General features: G+C 43.4%; 1 protein-coding gene and 1 non-coding gene across 3 annotated transcripts in view; both read left to right on the top strand.

The window, feature by feature from the left end:
- The first annotated feature begins 3,122 nt into the window (after positions 1–3,122).
- neua (N-acylneuraminate cytidylyltransferase) overlaps positions 3,123–10,876 on the top strand; it is a 23,542-nt gene continuing 15,788 nt past the window's right edge. The window contains exons 1-4 of one of the 2 annotated variants that reach the window (XM_082977183.1): positions 3,123–3,359; positions 6,406–6,548; positions 7,096–7,251; positions 7,750–7,883. In XM_082977183.1, coding sequence (XP_082833309.1) covers positions 3,334–3,359; positions 6,406–6,548; positions 7,096–7,251; positions 7,750–7,883 — 459 coding nt within the window. In that variant the 5' untranslated portion in view covers positions 3,123–3,333. Of the gene's footprint in view, positions 3,360–4,974; positions 5,432–6,405; positions 6,549–7,095; positions 7,252–7,749; positions 7,884–10,876 lie in introns of those variants that run through there. The other variant, NM_001139924.1, reaches the window with a different exon arrangement.
- Positions 3,132–3,272, top strand: LOC123743899 (U4 spliceosomal RNA). The gene has a single exon (XR_006770750.1). It is a non-coding gene; the product is annotated as a U4 spliceosomal RNA (small nuclear RNA).

The following is a 10,876-nucleotide window of genomic DNA, read 5'->3' as shown; positions in this document are numbered from 1 at the left end:
ACCACAGCCATAAAGTCATAAACCCTGCCTTTCTACAATTTCGCTTCTTAAATGCTGATTTTAAAACTAACCTTATGCCTTGCCTTAAATTAGGTTCATTAAATTAAGCTCATTTTTGCTTTAAGGAATTTTTACAATATAGCCAATTTTGACTTTGTGACTGTGGTAACTAGTGGAAACACAATCGGTCGAGCACGTACAACAAAGTTGTGACTTGTTGCAGACAGGTTTAGAAACTGATGTACAGAACTCTATGCTTGTTGTGGGTGGAGACAAAGATGCTGGAGCAGAAATAATTAGGGAGTAGGATATCTCGCTTTCTTTACTGTCTATGGGGGACATTCTACAACAACACTTGACGTTGTAGAGATTGGAGTGATGCATGCTAAATATGCAATGTTTGGTTAGCGTATACATATAAAACCTGCAATATATCATAATTGAAAACGTGATTTGAGAAGCCCCAGCCGATTCCAGGTGAGTATTGAAAAAAAAATGCTTTATTCAGTTTCGTAACATCAGCTAGCTAGTGTTAGCAAACCAGACAGCGACTAGAAGAGTGCGCGCCAAAATGAAGTAGGCCGAAGCCTAGAGAAAATCTTTGGCCTGTCATACGCTTGCCTGGAAACCCGACATTGAATTCTGGGTCGGGCAGAAATGTGAGATGCAGAGGAAACTTTCCTGATTCAAACGCTGATTTCTGGTTTCCAGGCAAACCCTAAGGCAATATAGGCTACACCTGAGGGCAGCAAGAATAATGTGTAATGTGTTAATCGGAATTACTTCATTTTAAAAATGCATTATGTACACTGAACAAAAATATAAATGCAACATGCAAAAATATCAAAGATTTTACTGAGTTACAGTTCATCTAAGGAAATCAGTCAATTAAAATAAATTAATTTGGCCCTAATCTATGGATTTCATATGACTGGGAATACAGATACCTTACAAAAAAAAGTAGGGTTGTGGATCAGTCGGTATCTAGTGTGACCACTATTTGCTCATGCAGCGCAACACATCTCCTTCCCAAAGAGTTGATCAGGCTGTTGATTGTGGCCTGTGGAATGTTGTCCCGCTGTGTGAAGTTGCTTGAATTTGGTGAGAACTGTAATCGATATGTGCGCTGTCGTACATCGACCCAAGAGCATCCCAAACATGCTCAATGGGTGACATGTCTGGTGAGTATGCAGGCCATGGAAGAACTGGGACATTTTCAGCTTCCAGGAATTGTGTACAGGGATGTGAACAAATTTGTGCACCACATTTTTGAGAAATATGCTTTTTGTGCGTATGGAAAATGTTTTGGATCCTTTATTTCAGTTCATGAAACATGGGGCCAACACTTTACATGTTGCGTTCATATTTTTGTTCAGTATAGAAATCCCTCTGCCATTTCCTGGTTGCCAAAATTCTAATAGTTTGCCTAATTTAAGTTTATGTGACAAAACAAGCAAGTATAGTGTAGAGAATCATTGTACCATCTAAACCTCTGTGAAATATATTTTCCATAACCCAAAATATTGTATTTTCAGCTGTTTGAAGCTGCTGTACAAAACAAAGTAAAAGTCGGCAAACGAAACGTAGGCACGCGTAGCATAGAAATAGCGCACATAGAACAGATCTACTGCTTCTTAGACTTGCTTTCAATGATATATCTATAACTCACATTTCTATGTGAATTTGGTTGGGTCACCCAAAAAGTTACATATTGCAGCTTTAATGCATTTATCCTTATTATTAACTAACATGTTTTCTTACCTATGCTGCTAAATAGCTAGCTAGCTAGGTTTGTTTGCCAATTTGAGGTTTAAGTTAGCCTAGCTAGCTAACTAGTAAAGATGGGACCCTGAAGACTATGCCCAAGTTATCTCAACAAAATAATAGGCAGAGAAAACCCTTGGTAGCTATTAGTACTACACTTTACATGGTTCTTAGTGAATTATCTTCATATACAACAGTGTCCTTGTGTCTTTACCACCGAATGCCAACTGTATTAGACTGTAGTTATTTCTCTCAACCAGCTCACAGTCTCACTGTCAGAATTAGACGTCCATGTTTCTACAACGTCACATTTCTAAGTTGTTCCAACGTCACATTTCAAAGTGTTTAAGGTTAAGTTTAGGCATTAACTCCAAATGCTTAAGGTTAGCCATTAACTCCGAATGGTTAAGGTTTGGAATAGGCTTAAAACAAAAATATCAAAAAACAATTTGCAACCTTTGGCTCTTTGGAATCAGAGAAAGATGCTGAAGCCCCTCTGCCATCCCCGCCCACAACGCCCTAGCAACGCCCTAGCAAAACTAAAACCCACGTGAAGGTAACAGTGCTCACTGTTGCCCCTAGTGGCCGGGTACCAGGTCATCTCCCGATAACAGACATGGATGGACGGTTGAACTGGCAGATTTTACTACAGTGGACCTACTGCCTAATGAACATTCAAGGCAAATGCCTCCATCTGGTGGTGCAAAGTGAAACATCTCCCTGGTCCACAAAGCTCCCCGGTCCAGTTATTGGTATGTGTAGTAAGGCTGTGTAGAAATGTAAAATATTCCTATGGAATAATAGCACCAATGCAAATATTCAAAAGTTGGAATATTGCCACCGTACTGTTGCCATCGTACTGATATCTGATATTGCCATCGTACAATTCTCTACGATTGTTCTAAACATTTCCACATCTTGTTAGGATCCGGACGGGAAACTGCCTGCAGATAAGATCAGTGCAATCCCACATTTACATAACAATTGGTCAGTTCTATCCGCAATCCTTGGGACGTCCCTACCTTAAACGTCTAACCCTAACATTAACCCCATTCGCTTACCGTAACCCGTTTAAATTTCAACTTCAATGGGGCAGGGACGTCCTAAGGATCTGAAAAGCACGATCGCATAAGAATGGTATGTTTCGCATCCCATCATGCATTGCGGTGTGCTCTAGCTAAATTTTTATTTTTAAAATACAAACTATGCACACCTCGGGTTATCGAAACGTTTTGAACACATTTCAATCATAATATATTACTATTAAACACAAATTAGCACCACACTGTACCGCGACGTTATTATGAACCGTCTACGGGAATTGTATCTTCTGTGGTGGCTACCTTGCCTTTTTCAAGATTTAAATCAGCTTTGCGCAGTGGCAGTATCGTAGCCTATGAGGTCTATCCGAGGCGCGATTATTGCTAGTTGAAAACTTTACCCAATACCCCGCCGTGACGACTTGAAATATAGTCGGCATTGGCAATTTTTGACGGTCTCTAAGGAGACTGATTTCCCTGTTGAAATTAAAGAAGTCTCGCAGTAGCGGTTATCTCTGGAGTTTAATGAATGTGCCGGCATTTGCAGATGTACTAGTAAGTGTGTATTTGTAATATGAGATTTGTGTTATATCTGCACTTTCATGAATATACGAATTGAACGTTTGAATTATATGCAGCGTCTAGGTCTAGCTTCCCAGTTATGCTACATACATCAAAGTGATTTGTATCTAGTGGGCGTGCGAGTTTGTAGACAGTTTGTCCATTATCGAACTCTGTCTCCGACTTTGGAATGAGTTCAAACTGTTCTGGTTTCCCATTGATCATATTGTCTGTTTTTACCGGCAGTTGGTTTTATGTTTCTACTACTGAGTGAAAGCAGGAAAAAGAAATGTACCCAATTGTCATACTTGAGTATATAAGTAAAGATACCCCAATAGAAAATGACTCAAGTAAAGTGAAAGTCACCCACAAAAATACAACTTGAGTAAAAGTATTTGGTTTAAAAAAAAAAATGTAATTTGCTAAAATATACTTAAGTATCAAAAGTACAACTACAAATCATTTCAAATTACTTATATTAAGCAAACCAGATAGCGCCATTTTTTGTATTTACGGAAAGCCAGGTGCACACTCCCAAAGCTCAGACATATTTTACAAATGAAGCATGTGTGTTTAGGGAGTCCGCCAGATCAGAGGCAATAGGGATGACCAGGGATGTTCTCTTGATAAGCACGTGAATTTGACAATTTTCCTGTCACTGGTAGATTAAAACACTGTTGAATAATGAACCAGATATTTCACCGGATGTATAAAATTGAATGTCAAGCATCCGTTTGGCGTTTCCACTCACTACCAAATATGGTGATGTGAGGAACCCCAGTGCCCTGCAGTGGGAGAAGATGGATTTTTGCCGAAATTCTGCACATTTACTAATCGATGAAGCTAATGATGGGGAAACGAAGCTTCCTGAAACATTGAGCATTTCCATACAATTGTGTCGAAAATAGGTTAATTACACGAGGCTTTGATCAACATAGTGTACACTAGTGGCACCTGCTGGTAAAAATAAGCCTTTTCCTATTCTACCGAAACGAATACCAAACCAATCAGGTGGTTATTCGACAAAACACATCTTTGGAGGTCATTGATAACGTGTTTCCGATAAAGCGATACAATATCGGCACACTGCTTAACGATTTCGATGCATGACTCCGAGCTCCCGGTATCAGACGTATCATCTTATCACCACACATTTTTATGTTTCCAAAACTATTATAATCAGTAAAATAGTAGTCTTTAAAACCCTTTGCCACCGTTTCTAAAAATGGTGTTGTTTAGGAGTGCAATGTGGAATTGAGTTATTGCACACGCGCACTGCACAGAGTTGTTCCAGCTAGAAGTAGTAAATACTTTGCCGTAAGTACTGCTGTTTGGTTGACTAGCGCAATTGAATTGTTGTCTATGATGAGAACATTTACATTATTTTGTGCAATATTGAAACCTGGAGTTCTATGATTGAGAAGATAGACATTGGACATGTTTCTACCATTTTGCACCTCAGGTATCGTCGTGTTGATAATATTGATAGCCATCATAGTTTTTTACGCATTGACCTCAATCATTACGGTACAATTCTATGTTGACGTTCTTTCTGATTTCGTAGCCACAATGAAATATCATAATACGCCACTTTTTCTGTGTATAAATGTAATATTTCTAGGATTAATAGGCCGTCCTTCACACAGTGTAGTCAGTAGTTTATATTGTAACCTAAATATCTTGCTAGCTACAGTGAGTTAGAACACAAGAAGTAGCTAGCTAGATTCATCAGCCGACTGCTACACATAGCTACCGCTAACGTTACTAGTTAGTTAGCTAGCTAAGTTACAGTGATACCGCCACGTCTTCTTATCCTCCCACTCGGCTACTGAGTGACCCTTTACAATGGCTGCTGCTAAAAAACGTACGCGATCGGGCATCGAAGATGTGAGAGACAGAAAAGCAAAGGTTATCAAAGACAGCGGTGAGAAGAGACACATCGCAGCCCTGATCCTCGCGAGGGGAGGCAGTAAGGGGATCCCCCTGAAGAATATCAAAATGTTAGCCGGTGTCCCCCTCATTGGATGGGTTCTGAGAGCTGCAGTGGACTCCAAACAGTTTGACAGGTAATTCAGTTCAATCTAATAGTCAAATGTCTTTTAATCGAACTACTGTATTCGGAGTTGCTTTGATAGAAGCTTGGTAGGCTAGCTACATACAACCCACATCAAAAAATACTAGTATACTATGATATTAATACCATAGTATTCACTGTAGTGTTTTTGCGGACTTTACTGTATTATTTAGTGTAGTGTATTATTTACAGTTAACTATAGTATACATATTGTAGTACAGTATATTCATGTAGTGTTTTTGCGGTCTGTAGTATTTACTCTGTATTATTTACTATAGTGTTTTTGTTTTAAATCTTTGACATAGAAGTGGTTGGTGGCTTTCTCTCCTTATTAGAGAAATACTAAAATACTTAATTTTCCATAACCTGTAGGTAGATAGGACTGGGGTTTGAATGGATAGGTCAGCACTTCTGCCCTTTTCTAACTGTAGGGAACACAGTACATGGGCTATACTTGGCATGTAGGTTTCTCACTTATGGGTGACACAAATTGGGATATGGAAGAGGTGAATGAATGGGCAGGGTAAATGCAAATTGCTATAGTGTTTACTATAGTTAAAAAGGGTAGTGTTTTGCGGACATTACAGTCGCATTTACTAGTGTTTTTTTTCTTCCAGGTACTACTGTAGTATTTACTACAGTATTAAACAGTATACTACAGCATTCTCTACTAAGTACTACACATGATCAAGGGATACTACAGTGTTTAGTATAGTATACTACAGTTTATTACAGAATTCTATAGTAAGTACTGTAGTATTCTATAGTAAACTCTAATATTTTTAATTATGGAAAGCATGTTGACATTCTTGTTTTGGGTGCATGGATAATATTGTTATTTGAAAGTTAGTGTACTGTCTGAATGAACCCCCTGTTTTGGGCTTGGCCACACAAAACTGGATTGCACTGATGTAGCCTACTTGTTACAAAGCCTGAGGAATCAACTTCTTCCGTTCTTTCTCCCAGTGTGTGGGTATCAACTGACCATGATGACATTGAGAAGGTGGCCAAGGCATGGGGAGCTCAGGTTCACCGCAGGAGCCCAGAGGTGTCCAAAGACTCCTCCAGCTCTCTCGACACCATCCAGGAATTCGTCCGATTAAACCCAGGTAGGGGGTGAATGTCAATTGTATTTCTTTGATTTCTCGTGTCCTCTCTCCTTGCCTCCTTCTCAAAATGCATTAGAGGAGGAGATCTGAGTGGAGGAAGCTCAGATCTTCTGCTCCAATGTGCTGTTAGGAGACAAGGAGGGAGGCGTGAGGAAGATTCTCTGTGGCAACAGTGTCAATGTTGGTTATAATTTATTGTGACCGAACCCTGTCTTTGTAATGACTGTTTGGCAGCGCTTTGTTATAATGTCAGCCATTCATGTATATGTACAGACCTCGTTTAGCCACTAGCTTGGCTAAGGCTCTGGGACGTCATGTATCAAGCATCTCAGAGTAGGAATGCTGATCTGGGATCAGGTCCCCCCTGTCCATGTAGTCTTATTCATTGTGATCTATGAGGCAACATTTGGGATTATCCCAATAAAGTGGGACCACTCCATAGCTTCAATTGACAACAGTGGCAGCATATACAAGACTATTCAAATCTCCTACTGTTTCTCATACTCTTCTGGTATCTCATAGTCTGCTGTGTGTTGTCCTCCTCCAGAGGTGGATGTGATCTGTCACATCCAGGCCACGTCTCCCTGCCTGCACCCCTTCCACCTGAAGGAGGCCCTGGAGGTGATCACCAAGCAGGGCTTCACGTCCGTCTTCTCTGTGGTCCGACAACATCACTTCCGCTGGCAGGAGGTGAAGAAAGGAGGTACAGGATAGCCATGTGTTATGTTTAGGACCTTACACTTAGGCACGGTTTCCCGGATACAGATTAACCCTAATGCTGGATTAAAAAGCAAGATCAATGGAGAATCTCCATAGAAAATGATTTGGAGTTCAGGATTAGGCTTAATCTCTGTGGGGAAAAAACACCCCTAGGCTACTTTATAATTCCATCCCTTTAGAGTTGCGTGTATTAGGTAGTTGTTATGGAATTGTTAGATGACTTGTTAGATATTACTGCACTGTCGGAACTAGAAGCACAAGCATTTCGCTACACTCACATTAACATCTGCTCACCGTGTGTATGTGACCAATAACATTTGATTTGAAGTAGGGTCAGGAGTTTTTCCTCACCACGTGACTGAATCACAATAGAGAGGTGGGGGTGTGATTAAACAAGTGAGTTTTTCTCCTGACGAGGTTATATTAGAAACCAGACTATTTCCTATCAACTCATAATGATTATGTTCTCTCTCCTCTCCAGGTAGTGTAGCCACCCAGCCTCTCAACCTGGATCCATCCAACAGGCCCCGGAGACAGGACTGGGATGGAGAGCTGTGTGAGAACGGGTCATTCTATTTCTCCACCAGAGCCCTTATAGAGGAAGGTGTTCTGCAGGTAACTGTCACCATGCCCATAAAGGGAACCATATTCACAAAGCGTCTCAGGAAGGACTGCTGGTCTAGGATCAGTTTTCCCTTTTCGATTGAAAGAATAGTGAGGAGACCATCTGAACTTCACTTCAACTTCTTTAGTACCATGATGTACGCAGGACAATACACACAGGGATGATAATGAGAGAATTATAAACCTGTTGATTTAATATAATAACATATGTTGTTTAGCAGATATGCCATTTTTATCCAAAGCGACTTAGTCATGCATGCATACATTATACGTATGGGTGGTCCCAGGAGTAGAACCCACTACCCTGCCGTACAGCACCATGCTCTACCAACTGAGCTACAGAGGACCACAGGAGTAGAACCCACTACCCTGCCATACAGCGCCATGCTCTACCAGCTGAGCTACAGAGGACCACAGGAGTAGAACCCACTACCCTGCCGTACAGCGCCATGCTCTACCAACTGAGCTACAGAGGACCACAGGAGTAGAACCCACTACCCTGCCATACAGCGCCATGCTCTACCAGCTGAGCTACAGAGGACCACAGGAGTAGAACCCACTACCCTGCCGTACAGCACCATGCTCTACCAGCTGAGCTACAGAGGACCACAGGAGTAGAACCCACTACCCTGCCGTACAGCACCATGCTCTACCAGCTGAGCTACAGAGGACCACAGGAGTAGAACCCACTACCCTGCCGTATAGCGCCATGCTCTACCAGCTGAGCTACAGAGGACCACAGGAGTAGAACCCACTATCCTGCCATACAGCGCCATGCTCTACCAACTGAGCTACAGAGGACCACAGGAGTAGAACCCACTACCCTGCCGTACAGCGCCATGCTCTACCAGCTGAGCTACAGAGGACCACAGGAGTAGAACCCACTACCCTGCCGTACAGCGCCATGCTCTACCAACTGAGCTACAGAGGACCACAGGAGTAGAACCCACTACCCTGCCGTACAGCGCCATGCTCTACCAACTGAGCTACAGAGGACCACAGGAGTAGAGCCCACTACCCTGCCGTACAGCGCCATGCTCTACCAACTGAGCTACAGAGGACCACAGGAGTAGAACCCACTACCCTGCCGTACAGCGCCATGCTCTACCAACTGAGCTACAGAGGACCACAGGAGTAGAACCCACTACCCTGCCGTACAGCGCCATGCTCTACCAGCTGAGCTACAGAGGACCACAGGAGTAGAACCCACTACCCTGCCGTACAGCGCCATGCTCTACCAACTGAGCTACAGAGGACCACAGGAGTAGAACCCACTACCCTGCCGTACAGCGCCATGCTCTACCAGCTGAGCTACAGAGGACCACAGGAGTAGAACCCACTACCCTGCCGTACAGCGCCATGCTCTACCAACTGAGCTACAGAGGACCACAGGAGTAGAACCCACTACCCTGCCGTACAGCGCCATGCTCTACCAACTGAGCTACAGAGGACCACAGGAGTAGAACCCACTACCCTGCCGTACAGCGCCATGCTCTACCAACTGAGCTACAGAGGACCACAGGAGTAGAACCCACTACCCTGCCGTACAGCGCCATGCTCTACCAACTGAGCTACAGAGGACCACAGGAGTAGAACCCACTACCCTGCCGTACAGCGCCATGCTCTACCAACTGAGCTACAGAGGACCACAGGAGTAGAACCCACTACCCTGCCGTACAGCGCCATGCTCTACCAACTGAGCTACAGAGGACCACAGGAGTAGAACCCACTACCCTGCCGTACAGCGCCATGCTCTACCAACTGAGCTACAGAGGACCACAGGAGTAGAACCCACTACCCTGCCGTACAGCGCCATGCTCTACCAACTGAGCTACAGAGGACCACAGGAGTAGAACCCACTACCCTGCCGTACAGCGCCATGCTCTACCAACTGAGCTACAGAGGACCACAGGAGTAGAACCCACTACCCTGCCGTACAGCGCCATGCTCTACCAACTGAGCTACAGAGGACCACAGGAGTAGAACCCACTACCCTGCCGTACAGCGCCATGCTCTACCAACTGAGCTACAGAGGACCACAGGAGTAGAACCCACTACCCTGCCGTACAGCGCCATGCTCTACCAACTGAGCTACAGAGGACCACAGGAGTAGAACCCACTACCCTGCCGTACAGCGCCATGCTCTACCAACTGAGCTACAGAGGACCACAGGAGTAGAACCCACTACCCTGCCGTACAGCGCCATGCTCTACCAACTGAGCTACAGAGGACCACAGGAGTAGAACCCACTACCCTGCCGTACAGCGCCATGCTCTACCAACTGAGCTACAGAGGACCACAGGAGCCTTCCTCCTTTAATTGTCTCACAAGACTGCCACTTGATTGGTTAATATACACTGTGGGTAGGCTGCATGCAAAATATAAGTGACGTTTGTACATACAGGAGAAGATGAATCATATCTAGAAAATTATAGAATTGTATTATTATAGAAACGGGTCTGATAGTAGGCAGGGTAAACCATGGGGTTTGTGGAATAAGACCCAAACTAGTTTGCAGCTGCTTGATGAGGAACAATAGAGCATTCTGAATGATCTTCAACACCAGTCTGTAGGCTCTGGAAGTATATGTGAAGGGATACATTCTCTGTAAGCGAATTGCATTTCAGTCATTGGTCATCACGTTTATATTGCAGTCTGCCCATTTCAGCCAGTTAGCTGTTCTGTCTCGGTGAACATGTTGCTTTTGCCACTGTGTTTTCAGCATTCTGCTGTTATTAAAGTTTAAACAAGGATCGGTTCTTCAGGCCTCATCAGCCTGGTTTTTAGTTGGTCACAGTCAATAGTTACTCCATTTATTTTTGCATGTTCAGCATAGGAGAGCCTGGTGTGTGTGTGTGTGTGTGTGTGTGTGTGTGTGTGTGTGTGTGTGTGTGTCTAGTCCATCCAAACTTAATCCTCTTGGATATGTGTGTGTGAGAGAAATTCCTCTTCATTAGTTTATTAGTAACATTCCCCAACAATAT

This window comes from Salmo salar, chromosome 07 (genome assembly GCF_965601325.2).
Source record: "Salmo salar chromosome 07, fSalSal1, whole genome shotgun sequence".
Lineage (NCBI taxonomy): Eukaryota > Metazoa > Chordata > Actinopteri > Salmoniformes > Salmonidae > Salmo > Salmo salar.
This window is presented reverse-complemented; position numbering and strand designations above follow the sequence as displayed.